The sequence below is a fragment of the Sander vitreus genome, chromosome 7 (genome assembly GCF_031162955.1).
Source record: "Sander vitreus isolate 19-12246 chromosome 7, sanVit1, whole genome shotgun sequence".
NCBI lineage: Eukaryota > Metazoa > Chordata > Actinopteri > Perciformes > Percidae > Sander > Sander vitreus.
The window spans coordinates 22,194,483-22,217,649 of record NC_135861.1 but is presented as its reverse complement, the minus strand read 5'-3'; the positions used below and the strand labels follow the sequence as shown (position 1 = coordinate 22,217,649).

Genomic DNA, 23,167 nt, shown 5'->3' with positions numbered 1-23,167 from the left:
ATGATGGGATCCTGTGAAGCAGAGCTGTTTACAGAAATTGACAAGCTCCGTGCTGAACTGCTAAACAATGTCGAAGTCATGCCAGCCTGCCAGCGTGTTGAAGAAGAAATTACCTAGTAAGTTCCGGTCTGCCAGCTAACGTGATGTTACACTCATGGATGTATTAAGAGAACGGTTACACTGAGTTAGCTAACGTAAGCTGTCATCCTTGTTACATGTTGCGCAGGTGCCATCGCCATCACGGTGCTATCGCGTTTTCCAGCAGCAAAATGACTTCTTTTTTTTTTACTGTTAATGCAACTGGTATTTCACTAGCTTAATTATAATATAGCGAGGTTTAATCATTGATTCGTTTGTCAAAGGGCAGTTTAGCTAGATTTTACTCTGCACTGTGATTATATTACCACATTGCTAATAGGTAATAGTTAGCTAATTAGCTGTATATCCTGCAGACATAACGTGTTAACGGTAGCATGTTAATAACATTGTCAGACTGGGTTTATTGATGATATATCATTAAGGGTCTGTCTGTGTCTAACAAACTGTGTAGAGTTGGTTGACAACCATGAGACATAATTACTTTTTCCCAATACTAACTTTATTGGAACACATATATACAGCAAGGAATCTACAGCTAACTTGTGTAGCTGTATGCCAGGGGGACTAGCATGATGAAAGAAAGTAGAACATGTTTAATCTTTAAAGATGTGTTTCACGTAGCTAGATAATCACCTCACAAAAGTGTAGCTTATATCTTGTAAATTGTGATTTCTGAGCATAAAATTGGGTCAAAATAATAATTTAATTAATCAGGAAAAACAGAGCATCTTATTCAGTGAATCCGAACTATAATTTTTTTCCTAAGTGAATTAAAGGTAGTTATGATCAGCAACAAATCTTGACACTTTACTCAACAATTGTTTATAGAGCCAAGACCAAAACAATTGTACCATTGTTGAGTATGATTGGGCATCGAGAACCGATTCCTACTTGGAATCGTTTCAAAAATTACGATTCCAGTAGAATCGTTTCTTTATTGGAATCGTTTAGAGGATTTGGTTTCAAATCCGATCATCGCTTCCCAATTTAACATGCGCAAGTTTTGGTTTCCGTAGCGGCCAGATGCTTGTTGTGTTGCAGCCTTGGAGCCCAGTAAGCAGCGCTCTAGTCTGGCTTTATTTTACGTTGAAAAAGCCTTGTGAAACTGCAAACCACCATTGAATCAAAATAAAACTTTCCTCTTGTTTGTGAAAATAGGCTTGTGACCCGTTTCAACTCCACCCCTCAAAGAACCGGAATCGAAAGGAAGAATCGGAATTGGAATCAGAATTGTTAAAATCCAAACGATGCCCAACCCTATTGTTGAGTCAGTATAAATGTGTCGACTGTCAAAGATTTTGCAAACAGTACTGTAGTACAGTAGCCATCATCACAGCATCTCTAATATTAGACCATTTGTGGGCAATATTGCAAATTAGTGAAAATAGTAGGGCAATATTGGAAGTACCTTGGAAGTACCAGGTTTTTATTCACTGGATTACTCAGAAATGCTATTTCTCTTTGATTATTTTATCCATAAACCTTTTCTCACATTTCCCAGAAAAAGTACTGTGCTCTATAACAATATATATATATATATATATATTGCTATTAAGTATTATGAAAAAATACAGAACCCTGTGCTAGGTTTTTGCCAGCCCCATATTCAAAGCACTGTATCTTTTTTTTCCAGCAGGGAAATTTTGAGCCGCATTGAAAACGTAATCCTAGGAATAGTGACAAGTCTTTCCAAAGATGAGAACCCTGTCCTGGCACTGCCCAACAGATCCAGCTGGGCCAACGTCAGGTAACTTGATTTAAGCACGCTGTAGCATGAAAAGTCTTTTTTTTTTTAACCACCCTGAACACTGCAGTAATTTTACACACTGACTGTGGGATCCGTGTAAGCTGTCTGACCTTTAACAGATAAACACAAGCAGTCACGTTGTGTAAAGAAATAAATAAACATTTATCTACATAGGTTTTTGTGGGAGGCCAGGCCACACAAGATGATCAGATTGCTGTTTAATATAGACTTCAACTCTGTCTGAATTTGTATAAGGTATGTTGTAAGCAGACTGCAGGGGCAACCAGGTAGTTGAAAAAAAAAAATGAAACTTTCAACTTTGGTTCAGAGAGATTGAAGTTGAAATAACTTCCTGCTGCTTAAAAGATGACAGAATGATAAGGATTTAAAAAGCACTGGCCTACACACACACACACAAAGTTACAAAGGGCTTTAATGCGACTAGGCTGCGGAGACCTTATGCTCACAACAAAGCAGACTGTCTGGTGTTGTTTGGATCAAACCTTGCCGCAGCTTAAAGCACATTCTAGCCCGGCCCATTTAAATATGAGAATCCCATAGATTGAGCGCCAAAGGTTTCACACAGGAATCAGGACGGTGAGGTACGGGGGAGGCTTTCCCACAGGTAGCCCTCGGGGTGTGGGGAATTTTGGATGGCTTACAGGTGGTGGAGCTGATTTTCAAAGCTAAAAAAGTAAACGTAGCACACACGATCTGTGTAGATTGCTTCATTTCATCTTCTTCATTTGCCTCTTTTCTTCCCTTCTTTTCCACTTAAATGTCCATATGCTTTTATTCCATTACTTCCCACTTAAGTTTTGACAGTGCCATCGGGCTTCAAATGAATTCAGGAAGTTCTGTCACCAGCATTAGGAGCGACAGTCCATCGTCTGTTCATAAATTTGGTGAGAAGATACATACACCCCTGTGGTTATATTTTCTCATTTCTGTTTTTGACAACCGACATTCCTCTTTTCCTCTTAGTCAAAAAAACTTTACAGTTGTACTGCACTTCATGTGGCTTTCATTTACTGTATATTCATTGTGACCACATGCAAAAACTGCACCAACAGCAGTAAAAGTCAGACTTAGTTTTAGGTGACAAATTGGCAGAGGCCTTATATGTTGAAAGAGGCTTTTAGGGATCGGTTTACCACATGGATATCCTAATTAAGAACAGAATGGTTTTTTTCCACTCCTTTTTAATGATGTGATAAGTGAATGTAGTGTTTATAATAACTGATTTAGTTTTGGTTGTTGTTTCTCTTTTTGAAGCGCAAATTCTCAAGATTTTCTTGGTCATCTACAAACTTGTGCAGAGCAACTCGTATGCGACCAAAAGGTAATCTGTTGTCAATTCACATTTTAAATGATCACTAAAGCTTTTGTGAGGCAGTTTTGTTTGGCTGGGTTATTCCTGAATTTAAAGATTTACATTTTTATTTCCGCAGAGACATCTATTACAACAACACACAGCTGTTTGGTTCACAAAAAACGGTTGATAGTATAGTGGATGATATTTCCTGCATGCTAAAGGTTCCTCGCAGATCACTACATGTGGTAAGTGTGTGTGTGTCCATGTTAATATAAGATCCTTTTGGATATGCTTAGTTATTATTAGTTCAGGTCCCACAGATGAAATCTGTTAGTTTAGTTGCGGCATTTTAAGCATTTTGTTCTGCTTCATAACTTCGGAAACACCTCTGGGTTCTTCTGATCAAACAGAAATTGCATTAAAGTTGTGGCCGGGTTGGCTTAGTGGGTAGAGCCGGCGCACATCAACATAGAGGTTTGTTCCTCGACGCAGAGGTCAAGGGTTCAAATCCGACCTGTGATGAATTCCTGCATGTCTTCCCCGTCTCTCACCCCTTTCTCACTTAGCTGTCCTATCCGTTAAAGGTGGAAAAGCCCAAAAAATAATCTTGAAAAGAAAAAGATATTGAATTCAAACAGGCGGTGTCAGAAGTATTTGTGCATGTGTTAATATGAGCATGCATTAACTTGTGTGTGGAACTTTTATGTCACCAGATGGCCACGTCCAAGGGGTTAATCTCAGGTGATCTGTGTTATCTGGAGGAGGACGGCACAAGGATTGACTGCCGCTCCGGCTCTGCTGTAAGCTCCATCAACAGCCTAAACTAACAGCCCCATTAACTGAAACAGTCTTCATGTTAAGTACACTGAGACACAGTGCATCAACTATGACTTAAAAGTGAGGAGTTTTCATCCTGAAAAGAAAAGTTGTTTTTCTATTGTTTTCTCACTAAAAACATTGTGTCAGCAGCTCCACAGGGTACCTTGTGTTTCCGACCAAACCAACGATAGTACTACAAGGCTTATGACAGAAAGGAATATATTTACAGTAGAGATGGCCCGATACCATTTTTTGCTTCCTGATACCTGAACTTGCGTATCGGCCGATACCGAGTACCGATCCGATACCAGTGTGTCATATATTTTATTAACAACTGTATACTACTATCCCTGTATGGATGTGATATGATTTCTATCTTTGTTGTCAGTCTGGCTCAGGTTAAACTCTTTGTGAAACATGAACAATGAATGCCACAGAACTTTCTTCTATTCTGCAGTTTGTCAGTTATAACGGAAAAAGAACATAAATAAACTACTTTAACATAGATTTTCTTTAGGGCTTTATTACATGGTATCTGATCGGTACATAAACTCCAGTACTTCCCGATACCAGCGATTTAGGCAGTGTCGGAGCCGGTATCGGAACATCTCTAATTTACAGTAGACATCTTTTACTGGTTGAACCCACTTTTATGGCTGTTTTTTTTTGGGGTTTTTTAGGCTGTTGCAGTTTCATCGAACATCAGTGGGATTAGAAGTATCCTTTGTGATTTGTTTGAGAGTTTCACCGAGTATGCGCATCAATGCCTCACCTTTTTGTCACTCTTAGATACCTCTGAGAATGTCATATGGTGTAGTTTATATATTTATGTGTGTGGGTGCAAGGTCTGTGTTTTTCTTTATCGTGCGCAGATATTGTGTCATCTGCAAAATTTGTCATGATAGTTGAGAAGGACGCAACGTTTCAGAGACTACTGGATGACGACTTCTGTGCAAAGCTGTCTCCTTGCATCATAATGACAGTGTGTTCTTTTTTTCTCGTTTTATGAATCATATTAATTAAAATTTCTCAAAAAGGGCAATGTTAGCGTTCTGTATGCGTAACAGGTGTGTTTTTGTGGATCAGGGCAAAGGCGTGCCAGATGTGAACAGCAGGTTGATGCTGAGAAAGCTTTGGGACACGCTGCACATCCCCATCTTCGCACTGGTGGATGCTGACCCTCACGGTACTCATCATCCATCTGAGTGCATATCAGTTTTACCTATCCTCACACATACTACACATATTTCCACACGTTTAACAACACTTGACTGTCTTTTCAATCTCCGCACACACAACACAGTTGGGTTGCATGTCACGCTAAGCCAGCAGATGTTAGCACCTGTCCGCTACGTCATGGTGCCTAGTCAGACTATTATTTCCGTTGGCGTGAGCTCGTCCTGGCGGGATGGCTCAATTTCCATCAGTCTCCATACCTCTAACCCTTTTACCATTGCATGGCGAGACACATATGTAATGCTTTACTTTGTTCTAAGCTCTGTTACACATCTCGGAGGATAATTGCTCTGGTATGTTGGTGATTGCAGCGTGTCTGTGTCTCTCCCTCTGATTTTCTCCTAGGAATTGAGATCATGTGTATCTACAAGTACGGATCAGTGGTGAGTCCCGCCATGCCAATTATTTCTATACTGTATATTATTCAATGTGGCCTGTTCAATGTCTTTCTGTTAGCAATATGTAATTATGCCCCTTTTTTCAAGTGAAAAAAAAGTCTCAATCATCCATCTAAGAATATTCATACTGACATTGTATGGAGTGAAAATGTTGAGTGATCGTGTGGCAACGTCTTTGTTGATCTTTGTGATGTTTGTGTAATCAACCTTCCTTGTGTTTATAAACTTCATTGTGGACATGTGTTGGGCATAACCACATTATGTAGGTACAGTGCTGATTAGTGTGTTTATTTGAGATATAGTGTGTGTGTGTGTGTGTGTGTGTGTGTGTGTGTGTGTGTGTGTGTGTGTGTGTGTGTGTGTGTGTGTGTTTGTGTGTGCATGTTTTTTTTTCCACAGGCCATGTCGTTTGAGGCCCACAATCTGACCGTCCCCAGCGTTATGTGGCTAGGCCTCCTCCCCTCTGACCTCCAGAGGTTTGGACTCAACCTTCACTACTTCCTCCTCCTGCCTCTAATTGGGATTATACTGTATTCTGGGGACATTTAGGTTGTTTGTTTTGGTTTCGGTTGCTGTCGCCCTTTTTTTTCCTTTTTAAGGAACTGCATCGGAGAGCATATTGAGTTTTAAGTATATGTCCCCTTGAACAAATTTAGGCCCAAAGGGCATTTTGACATACATTTAATTGTAGTCTGTACAGTCTTTCCTCCTATGTTTCCCCCAAAACATACACATAATAACTCTTCAATGGGAGTCTGTTGAGAGTGGGAGAAAACCTACTGTGGGGACGACATCCATCAACAGAGCTGCCTGCTGGCTGCTGTCATTTTCTGAAAATGTATTTGGTTGTGTATGTGTTGTAAAATCAACGTTTCATTCTGTAGGTTGCGGGTTCCCGAGGATGCCCTGATCCCCCTCACCAAGAGAGATGAAAGCAAACTTAGCAGCCTCCTTAAAAGGCCATACCTAACCAGCCAACCTGAGTGGCAGAAAGAGGTGAGAAAGGCTTCAAAGTAAAGGACAGAAGTAGCATAGAAATTTGTGAGCTGAGCTGAATAAAGTGCGATGAAGGGATCTGAATCCTATCACCTCAAGAAACCTAGTAATAAGACTAAAATATAATTCAGTATTGTTTACTTTCTCTCCATATAATATTATTGGAGTGTTATCCTATTTAGATATCTTTTAGTAGTTCTCGTTTCTAAATGAGTAAGTTCAAGTAGACCAAATTCTGTCCCCGCGTGAGATCAAATGTTTTTTTTTGCTACTAAAACACTTAAAACATGCGACTGGATTGGATTAACGAGTGAGTGAGTTTCAACATCTCTGCTCATGTGACACACAGCGTAGGAATGTGTGTGAGAGGACTCTTTGCTCGCTGGTACTGAGGATACAGAAGAGCCACTCTGTTGAGGAGTTAAACACCTGATGATTTATGCTTGTTTGCTCAGCATAGTCTTGCATGTTCCTTACAACTGCGTGTTTGCTCTTGTTGTAGATGGAACTGATGCAGCAGACTCAGGTCAAGGCTGAAATCCAGTCCCTAGCAGCCATAGCTCCTGATTTCCTCACCAACATCTACCTGCCCAATAAGCTGCGTTACGGGGGCTGGGTCTGAGCCCAATGCTGCCTCTCAATGGACAAACAAGTGAACTGCTAAAGCTGGTTGCAAAACTAAAGAAAGATCGTCCATGTAACTGTCCTGCTTAACCTTGGCAGACAGATTGAAATTTTAAGTTGGTCTGTAATGTTTGCATATTTATTAGTGACTTTGTGTGTTTATGTTTTGTAATTGCATTTCAGAAATTTCTCCTCCTATCATTAATGCCCTGTAATCCCATTGACAAGTCAGAGCATGTTGTTGATCTTTATATTGTTGTTGGCCTTGTTTATATTCCCAAAATGTTTGGACCTTACAAAGTCACTAAACACACTGTTTGTTTCATTCATGGAGTTAATTATTCTACAATAATGGTTTCAGCATTGCCTTGCATGATTTACAGCCACTGAACACCACTGTGTTGGAACTGGAGTATCTGTGAGGCTGTTCATTCATTAATGCACAACATACTGTATAAAGGCTCACGTTGGTGTTCTTTGTGTAATCGGTTCTCCAGCAGGTGGAGACAGTGTTCATTAAATGGAAGAATTGGGCAATATTGTAAGCATTATCAGGAAAGAAAGAGGTAAAGACCCCACCCATTATATGCTCTTAATGTGGGTAAATTGTCATCAAACACAAAAAAACATTTCACAACTCAAATGTTTGGTAAATGTAGACAGTCTTATGACTAGTAGAGCCATTCAGGAGGCACATGCATCACTGTTAGGCTAGACAGCCGGTTTAAAGGCTTATCTTTAGAGAAGAGGGCCATTTTATATGTGTGCTTCCTCTTTACGTATTTATTTACTTACTTTAACCATAACTATGTATACTTTATAAAAACTAGGGATAGGCTGATTATCGGGATGTTTTTTTGGCAGTTTGCAGATTATCTGTATCAACTAAATAATCGGTTAGGCAAATAAAACGCTATTAGTTATATAATTAAAAAGTGAGCTACTTTGGCTCCGCTACAGCTGTGTGTCTGTCCCTCTGCTTCGGTTTCACTCACCACTGAGTCTGACTTAATGTCCCGCCCACAGCACTATCTGACTCTCTTTTACTGGGTATTATGTTGAAAGTGTCTATTTAACAAAATCTTCAATCATCAATCAATCTTAATTTTGATTGAAAGATTTTCATTTCATTTCATTTACATATCGGTTCCAAATATCTGTTATCAGTTTCATTAACTACTGATAATCAATATCGGCTTTGAAAAACCGGTATCGGTCGATCCCTAATAAAGACGGTTGCTGAACGTATTTGACATCTATAATGAAATATAAAAAAAAAAACTTTAAGAAACTTTTATTGTTTGTAAGATCAAAACAATTAGTTGTGTTGAGTAGATAACAGGAAATAGAAGTGGGTTGAGAACCCCTTAAACTAATTATAGATTTAAAAAAAAAAGTCCATTACTAGTTTAACTTAAGTAAAACTATAATCTTCATGCTATCACTACAAGTTAAAAAGAAGAGACAACTTAGAAGTACAGAAGTATGCAGAATGGCCCTTGTCAGTGTTATTCAGTCGGTGCATGTAAAGTCAAGGTTGAGCTCATTTGAACTGCTTTATGCATGTTTAGGTTGTTTAAACTACAGCAATGCATTATATTTTATAAATTGATCATAGCTTTTATTATTTTTATTCGTTGAGATAAATATCAGTAGCCTAACAATAGCAGTGAAATAAATTCAGTGGAGTAAAAAGTAAAATATTTGCCCCTGTAATGTCTTAGAATAGAAGTACTGTATATAGTAGAAATAATGAAAATGCTCAAGTAAAATAGGCCACCTCAAAAATGTACTTCAACAGTACTTGAGTAAATGTACTTAGCCACTTACTACCACTTCCCAGTACAGTAAGCACATTTTTAGTATTGACATTTAAACAACTATCTTTAGGGCTAAAGAGGTGGACAACTTTAGTAATACTGAAAAAGTGAAGTTTTAAATCAGACCCATGTTTACAAGTAGGCCTAGCTTGTGTTTACTTTAATAGACGTAGAGTGCTTCTTGTTTAGAATAGACGATCTTTGGCAGTATTACGTGACGGCTGGTGGGCGTGGCTCAATTATTGTGCAACATACTCCTGCTACGTCACCGCAGTGACCGAAATGTTATAATTTCTCCAGCTGGAGTAATAGAAGTAGCAGAAGAAGAACCGTTTTTTGGAAAACTGCAGAGGAACACAAGACTGAGTTATTATAAGAACTGTATGAGGGAATTTAGCAAGGATGGTTTACAGTTTTTTTTACAGTGTTTTGTCTTTACTGATTTGAACTGATTTAAAAATAAAAAAATAAATGCCTGTTCAGTTCCATTGTATTTTTTCCCCTTAATCTGTATGTAAAAGTTGTTGCTTTACTAAAAGCCTCTTGAGACGTTGTTAAGAAGAAGGACAAAAGCAACTGGATACTCTAGTTTTCATCCCAAATCCTTGTTATTTATCAGGTTGTGGATGCTGTAAAAAAACAGTTAATGATAGGTGAATTATAAAGCATGGTAAAAGGAAAGTTGTGTACAGGTACTTTTAGCTTGCAATCTATATAGATCTTAAATCTGTTGTCCTTTTAGTGGTAATCTCAATAATAATTTCTGAGTCAGTTTCCTCCAATGCAATAAATACTTGTATTGTATTTACAAATTAAAAACAATTTAAAAAAAAAAAAAAGGACTTTAATACATAGCATTACGTTTGACTTTGTGTATCGTATGAGTCCCAGCCCGTTGTAATAAATGGGATGGTGGGGGCTCAGCCTGTTACAGTTCTAGGATCTGTTTCATGTGAACAGCAGCCAGATTGCTCTTATTGCAAGACAGGTCCTTGAGAGGCCTTCCCTTTCCCACTTGTCAAGGACAGCTGACACTGACAGAGCAGAGTGAACGAAAGTAGCCTCTTAGGCTTTAAACATAACATCCTCTCAGTTCTCACTGGTCATAGATTAGTGTGGAATCAGTCATGTTTCGCAAGACATTTTTCATCTGTTACGTTAAGGTGGACTGGGATGTATTCAGGTAAAAAAAAAAAAAGACTGTGTGCCACTAGGAGACTATTAAGAGAAGGTAGGCATTTTATGGGACCTTTATACAAAAAAAAATTTTCAAATGTTAACTGAATAGTTAAACTTTTTCACATTGTTGAAGTGGTACCTTTAATTGGATTATTTCGTTTTCAGTTAAGTTTTAGAAATATTTCTTTATCACACTGCCCATGGTATCTGTTTTAATTTGACGATGTTAAGTAGGAAGGGTCGGTTGCATTCCAATGTCTGACCTGTATGCTATTGATGTCCATGTTGTGTTCCTTGAAAACTCACAGTAAAACTATCTTGACATAGCCAACTTTTTTCCCCCTTCTCATATATTGTAGAACAAGAGCATCGCATATGGACGCAGTGATCCGCAGGTGCCCTTTCCTCACTGTGGTGCCCAGTGTTGTCCTGCACCTGGCTGGGAAGTCATCACTGGCGAGCTATGCCCAAAAGTGCCCTGTGATGATGGACCTGGCCTCCAGACCTCTGGCCAGAGCTTTGTCCTCTTCAGCTTCTGCATCCAAAGGCTCTCCAACAATTGATGGTCAGTTGTAAGCCATCCTGTTATGCCTCTATATGATGCACTGTTAAATCAATACAATTAATGGCAAATGAATTGCAAACAAAATGTATTTATTTTATTTTGTAGATAGAAATAGAAAATACATAGATAGAAATGTATTCCTGTCTTCTGTAGATCAAAAGAATGAAGTCAAGTTGGCCCCAGGGCATGTCACGCCACCTGCTGGCCAGACTGTAGGCTCTAAATGCCCTTTCCTGGCTGCAGAAATGGTGCAGAAAAACAACAGGGTAGTTAGAGAGGCCAGCTTGGAGCTGCAGGAGGACGTCCAGGAAATGAACTCTGTGCCCACAGGTAAGCAATCGCACAGCCACGCATATACATACAGTAAGTCAGTTATGTAAACTGTGAAAGGTTCTTGTTTGGAGCATACACACTCTAGTGACATTTACTCTCCATAGCAAATGAATATCATGCATTGATTTAGAGATCATTAATATTGTGCATCTTTCTCGAACAGGGAAACAAGATGTGGATTTATCTGTTGCGGATCTTATCGAGGCAGACAAGGCCAACACAGGGGCACCAAAAACCCGTTTTATACCCATATCTTTCAAAGTGTCTCACCTGCTAAAGACCAATCTGCCTGAGGGTGATTAAGACAAATTCTTCTTAATGAACCATAATTCTCAAAGAGATTTATTTGAAGCTCATAAAACTTTCCTTCACCAGTAGTCACCTTCCAGTATGACGAGTATTTTGAAAAGAAGATTGAAAGCAAGAAGACAGACCACACATACAGGGTTTTTAAGACAGTGAACCGGCGTGCCTCCTCGTTCCCCATGGCAGACGACTACTCAGAGTCCATTCATGCAAAGAGAGACGTGTCTGTGTGGTGCAGCAATGACTACCTCGGCATGAGCCGTCACCCCAAAGTCACCCAGACAATCACGTGAGTAGGCTCACTGATCAGCTGTCACCCATAATCCTGATGAAACAGAAATCACATGTGGATGGTGATCATTTCAGATTCAGCCCTGATGAGATATGAGAATAAGCTAGTTTTAAGAAAATAAACGCTTCCTTTTTTTCTTCCAGCGAGACTTTACAGAAGCACGGTGCTGGTGCTGGAGGCACACGAAACATTTCAGGGACGAGCAAATTCCACGTGGAACTCGAATACGAGCTAGCTGACCTGCATGACAAAGATGCTGCACTGCTGTTCACTTCTTGCTTTGTAGCCAATGACTCCACATTGTTTACCCTGGCAAAAATGCTTCCAGGTGGATTAAATTAAGTTTGGGAATATTACAAAATGTGACCTTAAGTTCCATGCCTTTGCTTTGATACAACATTGTAATGATCACATTTTATCTTGATTCAGACTTAAATTCATAGAGGAGAATTTATTCCCCCCCCCCATTTGTTTACTCCTCTAGGTTGTGAAATCTACTCCGACGCTGGCAACCACGCCTCAATGATCCAGGGTATAAGGAACAGTGGGGTCAAGAAGTTTATCTTCCGTCACAATGACATCAGCAACCTGCAACAGCTGCTTGAGAAGTCTGACCCCTCCACTCCAAAGATTGTTGCCTTTGAGACGGTGCATTCAATGGATGGTAAGTCGAATCCCTCCATGCAAGTGTCTTATTTAATAGGACATGTAAAAGATTTTTATTTTCGCCAAATGATTAGTAAATTGTTATAGGACAAACAAAAGGATTTATATAATTTAATGTTCTTGTCTCCGTAAACTTATTAAATTACTGTTATATACAAAACCACAAAAATGTAAATAACATTAGTTGTATTTCTCAAAACGACTAATAAATCACTAGTCTTTATTGTGTATAATGTAATCTTAAATAGTCTAATAAACATGGTGCTGTCTACAGGGGCTGTGTGCCCACTCGAAGAGATGTGTGATATTGCCCACAAGTTTGGTGCCATTACCTTTGTGGATGAAGTTCATGCTGTGGGCTTGTATGGGCCCAGAGGAGGAGGGATCGGGGACAGAGACAGAGTCATGCACAAGATGGACATCATCTCTGGAACACTTGGTAAGCAGAGGGATTCTACTAATAAGTGGGAACCCATTGTAACACCCTTACCAGTTACATTGTATTATTATTATTTAATGTATATTCTGTTGTATCCTATTATGTAATGTATATTCTGTATGTGTGCTGTGTGTCTGATATTTTGCTGCTGCAACACCGTAATTTCCCATTTTCTTTTGGGATCAATAAAAAACTATCTATCTGTCTATCTATCTATCTGTCTATCTATCTATCTGTCTATCTATCTATCTATCTATCTATCTGTCTATCTGTCTATCTATCTATCTGTCTATCTATCTATCTATCTATCTATCTATCTATCTATCTATCTATCTATCTATCTGTCTATCTATCTATCTATCCATCCATCCATTCATCCATCCATCCATCCATCCATCCATCCATCCATCCATCCATCCATCCATCCATCCATCCATCCATCCATCCATCCATCCATCCATCCATCCATCCATCCATCCATCCATCCATCCATCCATCCATCCATCCATCCATCCATGTGCCTCTCTGACTTGTTATGGGTTTTGTGTCCAGGCAAGGCATTTGGCTGCGTGGGTGGCTACATCGCCAGCACCAGCGCCCTGGTGGACACAGTCCGCTCTTATGCTGCAGGCTTCATCTTCACCACTTCCCTGCCCCCCATGCTGCTGGCAGGGGCAAAGGAGTCCCTCAAGGTTCTGAAAAGTGAGGAAGGCCAGGTGCTCAGGAGGAAACATCAGAGGAGCGTCAAGCTGCTCCGACAGATGCTGATGGACTCAGGCCTTCCAGTGGTCCACTGCCCAAGCCACATTATTCCTGTCCGGGTAAGGAAATGATTAATTTATCCAGTTAACTGGTGCTGATGCAGGGATTCACTTGGGAATCTTTCACTTATAGGACAGTCCCTTAATAGCCTAAATTACATTTCAGAGACTTTGGAATGTGAATCTGACATATGATGTATCTGTTTGGCAGGTGGCAGACGCAGAGAAGAACACTGAGATCTGTGACATCATGATGTCTCGTTACAACATCTACGTCCAGGCAATCAACTACCCCACTGTGGCTAAAGGAGAGGAGCTGCTGCGCATCGCACCCACACCACACCACACTCCCCAGATGATGTTCTACTTTGTTGGTATGCCCACTATAAATTATGATGCCTATTTCATGAATCAAAAATATACAAAGTATTTTGTGTTGGATTGAGCAGTTAAATTTTCAATTGGAAAAATAACGAAATGTAATTATTCTACTCTGGAATTAACCTCATCATTATCAAAGATGATGAAATACATGAACTTGCATTCACTGGCACTGTTAAAGGAAAATGTTTTGGTGAATAATGCAACTCTGAAGCCCAGTAGCTGCATTGGATAGTAATACAAGTATTTAATTATTAACCCCAGCACTGTTAGGATTATTTTGAAACTTTTTACCCTTTAAGGTTGTATATCTAATATCCACAATTTATGACGAAGATCATCCTTATCCTCCCCTGCTTCGTCTCCACAGACCGGCTGGTGAAGACGTGGAAGGAGGTAGGTATGGAGCTGAGGCCACACTCCTCAGCAGAGTGTGACTTCTGCCAGCAGCCTCTTCACTTCGAGCTGATGAGTGAGAGGGAGAAGTCCTATTTCACAGGCCTCAGTCACATGATATCAGCAGTAGCCTGATATTACTTAAAACATGAAATCCCTACCAGCCCCACTTACTATAGTATTCAAGCTATTTATTTAAATTCACATTAAATAGTCAAAATAATAATAAATTTTATTTATAAAGCACTTTACAGGGTGCTCAAAGACACTTTACGAAAGTTAAAATGATCATCCATTATTATTAATCACACAATAACATGGCTCTGGCGCCCCAGGTCCGATGCTTGGTCCTGAGTGGTGGGCATCAGATATGTGTATAAAATGTTCTCTGTCACCAAAACAATGTGTGGGATTTCCTCTTGTGTCTTCACTTTTACATGTATTGATTATGACTTCAAAAGGCCAAACATTTATAAATACCTATATTTGTATATATTATTGTTTGTACCATGCATAATTTACATCATGTAAAGGAATCCCTCAATTAAAAAACAAATGTGCAGCATTTGAATGAGGCTTTTTACATAGCGCTAGGTTCCAGAGCATCTAAAGGTTGAACTAACATTTTCCAACTCCTATGGGTTGGTAAAGTGCTGTTTCAGAGAAGCTATGCTTGTAGCAAACATCAGCAAAGGCAATCATGTATTGTTTAATTGTGTTTTTTATGCTGCCTTTCTAAAAAGTGTATTACTAGGTGGTTGTCTTATTGATTAGTTGCAAATGTGCATATTACGCGTTCCCCAATATTTAGAATGATGTGTTACGCAAAATCTAGAATAATCTTCAAGTATGAAGGGAATGAGATAACAAATGGCATGAAATATCACACACTCACTCCAACCCTGTTTTACACAGTATCTCAAACCATGTCTCACTTAGTGCTATCTTTTTACATTTACACCAAGGATATTTGCTGCACATACATGTACTGTATGCGTAAACTATTTCATTACATGCAGTTCTTCTGGCAGAAGGATTATCTCTTGTTTCAGTTACAACATGTCATGGAATGTTGCATTGCTTCCTTCTGTAGAAAAGATCCCTCAAAGGTCAGACACAATGGGATGGAGAAAGTGTGTGGTTTGCGTCTAGGGTGGTGTAGGATACATGTAATTTATTACAAAATTAAATAGTTATGATTGTAATAAGTAGCATATGTATATCATAATCATGAACACCATATTACATTAATGCCACAATAACTATTTTTCATTTATAATATTTATTTATTGGAAAACCTACTGGTTCAGCAAAAAGGCAGACATGCATCAAGTAGATTTGTGGTCATCTGGTCATTCATTCATGAAATGCATTTCATGTTATTCTTGGTTGTCACCACACGGAGGCACACTGGGTCTCTTGTATGGAGCTGTGAGGCTGTGACTCCAGTCTCCTTCCTTTGCAGATGACTCATAGCTGGTGCAGCAGCTTTCATGCTGAACCACTAGATGGTATTAATATAGAACAGGATATTGTGTTTCCCATCTCGATAGTATGGGACATCATATTGGTTGTAATACAATGCAGCACATACACTTTTACCTCACAGCATGTGTCAGTGTCACAGACATGCAAAATCAGACATAGAACGTTTTAAATAAATTGAATTGTCAGATTTATCTGCCATTAATGTTGCAGCCTGGTTCTGTTATGTAGCTTTTTCTTAGATAGAAATAACATGTTATTGACTTTATACGTTTTCTACCTTGTGGCCTATGATCATCATGTTTAGATCAAATTAGTTCAATAAAAAGCTCTTTGCGCCCACATGCGGAGAAACATCAATGGAGAGGAAGCTCTCCTCCCATCTGTCTCATCTCTGAGTGCTTCCCACTGTACATCTGCATGTGACAGGGCAAAACCTGAGATTCTGTAAATTAGTTTTCTGTCTGAGTGAATTACCATGAGCTCACGTTTGGAGCGCATTATGTAACCAAAGTGTTGGTGGGAGTGGAGCAGTCAGGTGACCACCACTCAGAACATGAATCAATACTCCAGTTACATGCTGTATTGATGTAGTTCATTTGAATTTCAAATCTTGAGACATATTCACTATACAGAGGGTCATACACAACAGCGCCATTTCGTTCTTGGATTTGATTAATAAACAGGGTCATCCTTCTACCTAAAATAGCTCTTGCTTCATACAGTGAATCCAGTAAATCTACAAAATGCCAGGAAGGTTGGCAGAAAATACTTGCCTTGCATTGTTTGACCTCATTGTCACACATTATATCCTTCATCTATCACTGTATTTTGTAGCAGGCTCAGTGCCTTACTGTCAAAAGTCTGAAGGCTAGTCAAACACCTCTACATTTGCTGGAGGAGAGTTCAACTGGAACAGCAATCATGTGGGTATGAGTGACTACAGGCAGTGTGTGTGTTGGTTTTCAAACGCTTATGTGATGGCTGTCTGTTGGAGGCAGGTGCTTAAATAATGGTGTGGTGTAGTGTGGCGATGATATGGTGCCTGTTGTTTGTCCGATCAGTCCATGATTGAGAGCATTTGTGTGTGTATGTGAGTGACTGTGTGTGGAGGTTTAGCTCAATTCCTCATTCTATGTTAATCCCGATGCTCTGCACATCTGTCTCCCCCACTCACGTGTGCAGACAGATGAGCTGCGTGGCTGGATTCTCACTGCACACATCTCTCTCTCTCTCTCTCTCTCTCTCTCTCTCTCTCTCCCTTTTCTTCTCTTTATTCCTCCACAGTCACATCAGTAGCGTACCATGGGAATGTTGGGGTTGCATTCTAGGAAAGACATTCATGCACATCAACATGCTTGTGAATTTCCTATTGTGATCACCATGTAATATAGCGTGGGAAATAATTTAAAAAGAAACGTCCTTGATATACTTCACCTCGTAAATAACATGAACATTTGGGAATAGAGCAATTTCAAGGGTGTGTCTAATATGATCATAAATATTATGATGAAAGATGACAACATACTTCCGTAGTGAAATGTTCTGCTGCTCTCCTGCAGAAAAATGCATCACCAATTCAAAGTACTCAGCAGTTTGAGTGAAGGACAGTGGAGTTTGGAGGAATACTGGATTCAGCCCATTTTTTGTTGTGTACTGAATTTTCATTGTAAATGCTGCATTGCACTTGTTGTCCTGTGTAATGAACTTATAGTTGTTGTAATAAAACTAGTATTGGTATATGCTGTATAGTAATATATAGTATCTGGTGCTGTCTAAAATACAGCATATCATAGTATTTCAGTCTCAAAAGTTATCATAAGAGCGCTTCAGAAAAATGCTACATAGGTCAGGGGAATAATGAGACGATAATGCAAAAAAGTAGAAATCATGCAAATTGCAACTATGCAAATATTATGCAAGGTTATTGTTACAGACACACCTTGAGCCCCTCTGGGAATATTAAAGTGATAGGATTAATAAGTAATTAGTTACACATGGTCATTACGAAGTCATTTGGTAGCACTGAACAGAACCAATAAAGTCCCTAGGAAAAATATGGGAATCCTATTTAGTGATTGTTGGTGATAACAACCCCCTTAAAAGTCAGTATCTACTTGCTATAATATCACAAACAGTAGTTTATAAATATGATAGTGGTTGACAAAATTGTGACTGGCAAAATGATTTCATTGAGACCTAGTGATACAAAACTTTGTGATATTTCAGCTATGACTTTAAGTCATAAGAAATAAACTCCTCCCTCTTGAGTTGCTCTACTGTCAACTTGAAAAGAAAAAGAAAAAACTCCCCATGCATCGGAATGGTAAAACGAGAATGTGCATGGAGGACCCTGGTACGATGTGGAGTAGTTGAAGTTGATGAAGAGATTATTGGCTATAAAACATTTGCATTTAAACTTAACGTAAATTAAAGGGTAATCAGGTCTCCATTAGACCTGGGGCAGGTCAGATTCACTGACTGATGGAAATAGAGAAGAGGAAAAGGGGGACATCTCTTCACTCAAGCAGAAGCGCCATGCACTGGCGGAGCAACATTCAGTGCTTCTTTTTTTCGGATGAAATGTAGTTTATCGTCGTTTGGTGGACCATGTAGTAAGTGTTTGTGCTTGCATGTAGTATGATATTGAGTCCGATATGTCTAATGTGACGCCGAATAAAAGCGTGGAATGGCTGCAACTCGAGTTAGAGTCCGGAGGCACTTCTCTGCTCCTGCTGGACTGCCGTTCACATGAGCTTTATGAATCATCCCACATAGAGACCGCCATAAACCTGGCCATACCGGGGCTGATGCTCCGGAGGTTCAAAAAAGGCAACATACCTATCCGGACTATCATCCCCAACCATGAGGATAAAGAGAAGTTCATAAGACGGTGTAAGACGGACACGGTCGTCCTATACGATGAGTGCACCATGGACTGCCAGGACAGTGGAGCTCCAGCCTCGGTTTTGGGTCTACTTCTTCAAAAACTATGGGAAGACGGGTGTAAAGCGTTTTACCTGGAAGGTAAAGAGTTTTGCTGTCGAATTAACACAAAAAAACAATGAAATTAGCTATACATCAATGTAAAAATATAGGCATCGTTAGTTTACGTTAACGTGTGTCTGCGATGGAGTTTATAACGTTCGAAAACGTTAACGTTAACTGACGTCGCTTCACAATTCAATCGCTAAAATGTTCTTATGGTTTTGCGCAATATTAGCATAACCTAGCATTGCTATAAACTGTATTAAAGGCTAACAAGCCATGTCGAAGTTTTTTTTTTATGGGAAGAGGTTTTAAACTTTCAAATTTCCGAGTTTTGAACGAGAGTAACGTTCGTCTCGATGTTCTTTCGTTACTAACGTTAACGTTACTTCAGCGCCAGTGGTCATCCAGTGTTGTAGGTTTGCGGTATGTAAGCTGTTCAAAAGTTTGTGTGCTGTGTGTCACTGAGATTCTCAATTAAAATTCCAAGATGGCTGCGCCATGTTTTGCTCTAGCAGGAACAGGCATGCATTTCATGAATGGTTTGAGGGGGGGTGCTTGAGCTCCTTCTTTAGCTACACCTCTGTTTCAATACCCAACAGCCTTTTTGCCATTGAAAATATGGTTATAAAAAACAATTTATATAAGGTGTCGCATTTATTTAAAAAATGATTCAGGGCCCATTGGTGTGACTTTGTTAACTTGTGTTTTGGCTCTTGGCCAGGTGGATTTGTAAAGTTCCACACAGTGTACCCAGAGCACTGTGAGACCCTCATCGACAGCTCCTGTCCCAGTTCTTCTCCTCCGCTGTCTGTCCTGGGTTTTGGAAATCTCCGGATCAGCTCAGATTGTTCCGATGGGGAATCGGATCGAGAGCCGAGCAGTGCCACAGAGTCTGAGGAGAGCCCCATCCCCAGCAATCAGCCTGCCTTCCCCGTCCAGATCCTACCCTACCTTTACCTGGGCTGCGCCAAAGACTCCACCAACCTAGACGTGCTGGGCCAGTACAACATCAAGTACATCCTGAACGTCACACCCAATCTCCCCAACATGTTTGAGCATGACGGCCATTTCAGGTACAAACAGATCCCCATTTCGGACCACTGGAGTCAGAACCTGTCCCAGTTCTTCCCAGAAGCCATAACATTTATAGGTGAGTAGGTCAATAACTTGCGTTGTGTCACATTTTTCAGTAAAAGTATTTGTTTTTAGTGTGTAGGCTGTTGTTTGTTTTGTCACAAGGAGTGTCATGTGTCAGTGTACTGTATATTAAGCCCATGTGGGCTGGGCATCTTTTGGTACCTTACTAATTATACATACATACCTTAGTATTAATTAAGTAATTGTTTGCTAATTATGTTTAATTACAATGTAGTAATCAATACTTCTGGATCATTTAATAATTGTTTTGTAAACTGGTTTGTGAATGGGTTTGTGGGACAGGTGTGAGTTACTTTCACAAGCAAACTGGTTTGCACTGTGTCACATGATAAACGTTCCCTCCCTAACCACTATAGTAGGACTGTGTATTGGCAAGAATCTGGTGATACGATACGTATCACGATACATGGGTCACGATTCAATATATTGCAATATATTTCGATACTGTGCGTAAGGCGATATATTGGGAAGTACAATTTTAGAAAAACTAATATTTAAAAAAAGACATGATGTTCATAAAAGTCAAAGAAGTTTACTTTAGGTAAACAATTCAGTACACAGAAAATCAAACTGCCAGTTTGGGATTGTGGTTCACAGGTTCTTAGTGAGCTAATTTTTATATGCTAAAGTAGGCCAAAGTTCAGCCATAGCTACATCGTTAGCTTCTAGCAAAAAGTCAGGCACTGTTAGTCACTGTTAGGCAAGGACACTAGTGGTGCGTCTCAGCATAGCCATCTAGCAATAGGGGGTTTAAACACAACATAAACATGAACCACTGTCTTATTAATATTTTTGAACGTTAAAAAAATAAAATAGTAATAATATATATATTTTTTAAATAAAAAAAATCAATATTGCCTTTTTGAAAATCAATACAGTATTGCAAAATAAAACATACTCAAGTGTATCGATTTTTTCTTACACCCCTATTGTATAGAGTGTTACAATACATTGTACAACGATATCACTGAATTTCTTTGATACAAAGCAACAACACATTAATCTTGGAACTAAACATGTAATTTCTTGTTTTTGGTGGCACCACAACATTGTGTTTTAATTTCACTTTTGATTTGTTGTCTCTTGCCACAGCTGCACCTAAAACCGCAGCTTTTTAACTTGTTTGTTTGGTGGTTGCAAGGCTGTGTGTCATGAACTAGTTTCCCAAGGGTTCAGAGGTAGAATGAGGAAGGAAATGTTGTTTCCACTATCTTTGGGGTTGTGTTTGAATGTACAGTAGGTTCACAAGTAAAGCGATTGTTTGCTACTGTGTGTAACGTTATACTAGGAGTTGCTTAGTCACACTATAAGCTTATGTTACCATTATTGTGCCATCAACAGGGTTACTTCTGTCAACTAAGAGCCAGGATCACATTGATGACATTAAACATTGTATTACAGGAAAATATGAATCAATGTAAATAATATTTAGAGCATCAACTTTCTGCTGACCGTAGATTTCCCTTCCTCTCACAGATGAGGCTCGGTCTAAGCAGTGTGGCATCCTGGTCCACTGCCTTGCTGGCATCAGTCGCTCAGTCACAGTCACCGTGGCCTACCTGATGCAGAGACTCAACCTCTCTCTCAACGACGCTTATGACTTTGTCAAGAGGAAAAAGTCCAACATTTCCCCAAACTTCAACTTCATGGGTCAGCTTCTGGACTTTGAGAGGACGCTGGGGCTGCACAGTCCTTGTGATAACCGTTCCACCAGCGAGGAGCAGCTCTTCTTCACCACACCAACTAATCACAACGTCTTCCAGCTGGACACACTGGAGTCCACATGAGGATCGATTGGATAGCCTTTGTGTCATTTCCTGGTGTCTCTGAGGGTTTTCTGAGCCTGTCAGATGCCGAACTAGCTGACAAAAGCAGTAAGTCAGTTACAGTATTTCTGCACCAAAAGGAACTACATTGATCTGTTAAAGGAACAGAGTCCGTATTGTAGAGAACATGATCCATTAGATCCTGCCTGCCTTAATTTCTACACAAGGATGACTTTTGCTATCCACCATACATGGCATTAATCAATGGTCATGTACGACCATAATAGCAGGACATTTCATAACTTTTCTGTTAAATCTAGAATTGTTGTTTGACTGTTATTTGTTATTCACCAGCTGTAAAGCAGATGTTAATGTATTTCTTTGTATACGTTGTGATTATTGCCTTGGTGGTCTAAAAAAAAAGCCTTTGGCCAATCAGAATGTTTTCTGGGGTCTAATCCGAGATGTTTTTGATGGTACTCTTACTGAGGGCAAAAAGCTACTATAGTGATCCGGCCCTGAATTATTGTCCAGTTTTTCTTCTGATGACTGTCTGCAGCTCACTTGCTTACCACAGAAAGCATATTTTCTTGTGCTATCACTCAGAATACCTTCACTAATGTCTGGTAAGCACCATGATGTTAAACAGTTATTCTTTAAATACAAGATTGAGTGGCCACTTTCTGTTAAAATATCAAAGTGAAAACATATTATTCTCCAGAAATACTCCTGTACATTTTATTGCTTATAACTGCATTATTTGCATGTGATTATGTTCTACCAAGGATCTTGTTTTGTAACCTTTAGGTCATATTTCCTGTTGTTGTTGAGGCCTTGACCGTAACTTAACATGGAATTGAACTATTTGTCCGTTACCAGGTCGAGGTATACTGTATAGGACTGGCTTTTGCCACAATGGAAAGGAACAAATGTGTAAGTAATCAGTGTATAAAGGAATGGATGTTCACATTATTTTTTACTCCAACAGTCTTCAGTCTGCAGCTACTCCTTCGGTGGCACAGTGATGTGTAATTAGCTGTTCTCTATTGCCAGTCTCGTCTCAGAACAAATGAGTGAGTTTGATGTATGAGAGGGAAGGAAAGGAAATGAATTTGACAAATGTGTTCTTACCTCACAGAGAGACATTTTCAGGGATTTTTATACAAGTCATCTGTATCTCGTCATGGCCTCTTAAAGTGCATCCAAGGGCTGTTTTGTTTGGTATGTTTGTAAAGATGTACATAAAATGTGGTCGTTATGGGGGACGTTTTCTTAAAATCATGAAGGATATGAAAGTGACCCTATTTTTACCCTTATGTATAGTATGTAAAGCTAAATGTCCAAGACATTCTGTATAAGTTTATACAACAAATATATTGTATATTTTTACTTGAA

General features: G+C 39.4%; 3 protein-coding genes across 4 annotated transcripts; all 3 read left to right on the top strand.

The window, feature by feature from the left end:
* On the top strand, window positions 1-7,232 carry spo11 (SPO11 initiator of meiotic double stranded breaks). The gene is made up of 13 exons (XM_078254002.1): window positions 1-116; window positions 1,733-1,846; window positions 2,663-2,751; window positions 3,122-3,188; window positions 3,298-3,406; window positions 3,875-3,961; window positions 4,661-4,697; window positions 4,853-4,962; window positions 5,067-5,166; window positions 5,562-5,599; window positions 6,014-6,090; window positions 6,499-6,610; window positions 7,113-7,232. The coding sequence occupies exons 1-13, from the start codon at window positions 1-3 to the stop codon at window positions 7,230-7,232; spliced, it is 1,176 nt and encodes a 391-aa protein (XP_078110128.1).
* Window positions 7,233-10,153: 2,921 nt separating this feature from the next.
* LOC144521092 (5-aminolevulinate synthase, non-specific, mitochondrial-like) lies at window positions 10,154-17,527 on the top strand. Of its 2 annotated transcripts, none has more exons than XM_078255388.1 (11): window positions 10,154-10,285; window positions 10,593-10,798; window positions 10,952-11,128; window positions 11,295-11,426; window positions 11,510-11,726; window positions 11,873-12,057; window positions 12,214-12,393; window positions 12,670-12,834; window positions 13,387-13,655; window positions 13,807-13,969; window positions 14,347-17,527. In XM_078255388.1, exons 2-11 carry the CDS (start codon window positions 10,609-10,611, stop codon window positions 14,505-14,507), a joined length of 1,839 nt encoding a protein of 612 aa, XP_078111514.1. In that variant the 5' UTR covers window positions 10,154-10,285; window positions 10,593-10,608; the 3' UTR covers window positions 14,508-17,527. The 2 variants fall into 2 exon arrangements, with proteins under 2 accessions (XP_078111514.1, XP_078111513.1); XM_078255387.1 differs by having other exon boundaries at window positions 11,507-11,726.
* Window positions 17,528-18,152: 625 nt separating this feature from the next.
* On the top strand, window positions 18,153-23,167 carry LOC144521091 (dual specificity protein phosphatase 7-like). The gene is made up of 3 exons (XM_078255386.1): window positions 18,153-18,884; window positions 19,570-19,998; window positions 21,483-23,167. Exons 1-3 carry the CDS (start codon window positions 18,515-18,517, stop codon window positions 21,791-21,793), a joined length of 1,110 nt encoding a protein of 369 aa, XP_078111512.1. The 5' UTR covers window positions 18,153-18,514; the 3' UTR covers window positions 21,794-23,167.

Excerpts from the sequence above, each read along its gene's own strand:
- spo11 (XM_078254002.1), top strand. The coding sequence starts at position 1 with ATGATGGGATCCTGTGAAGCAGAGCTGTTTACAGAAATTGACAAGCTC. Across the intron at positions 3,962-4,660 it reads ACTGCCGCTCCGGCTCTGCT|GCTGTTGCAGTTTCATCGAA; the intron begins GTAAGCTCCATC and ends GGGGTTTTTTAG. Across the intron at positions 6,611-7,112 it reads AACCTGAGTGGCAGAAAGAG|ATGGAACTGATGCAGCAGAC; the intron begins GTGAGAAAGGCT and ends CTCTTGTTGTAG.
- LOC144521092 (XM_078255387.1), top strand. The coding sequence starts at position 10,609 with ATGGACGCAGTGATCCGCAGGTGCCCTTTCCTCACTGTGGTGCCCAGT. Across the intron at positions 11,427-11,506 it reads AAAGACCAATCTGCCTGAGG|TAGTCACCTTCCAGTATGAC; the intron begins GTGATTAAGACA and ends TTCCTTCACCAG. Across the intron at positions 12,394-12,669 it reads GACGGTGCATTCAATGGATG|GGGCTGTGTGCCCACTCGAA; the intron begins GTAAGTCGAATC and ends TGCTGTCTACAG.
- LOC144521091 (XM_078255386.1), top strand. The coding sequence starts at position 18,515 with ATGTCTAATGTGACGCCGAATAAAAGCGTGGAATGGCTGCAACTCGAG. Across the intron at positions 18,885-19,569 it reads TAAAGCGTTTTACCTGGAAG|GTGGATTTGTAAAGTTCCAC; the intron begins GTAAAGAGTTTT and ends GCTCTTGGCCAG. Across the intron at positions 19,999-21,482 it reads AGAAGCCATAACATTTATAG|ATGAGGCTCGGTCTAAGCAG; the intron begins GTGAGTAGGTCA and ends TTCCTCTCACAG.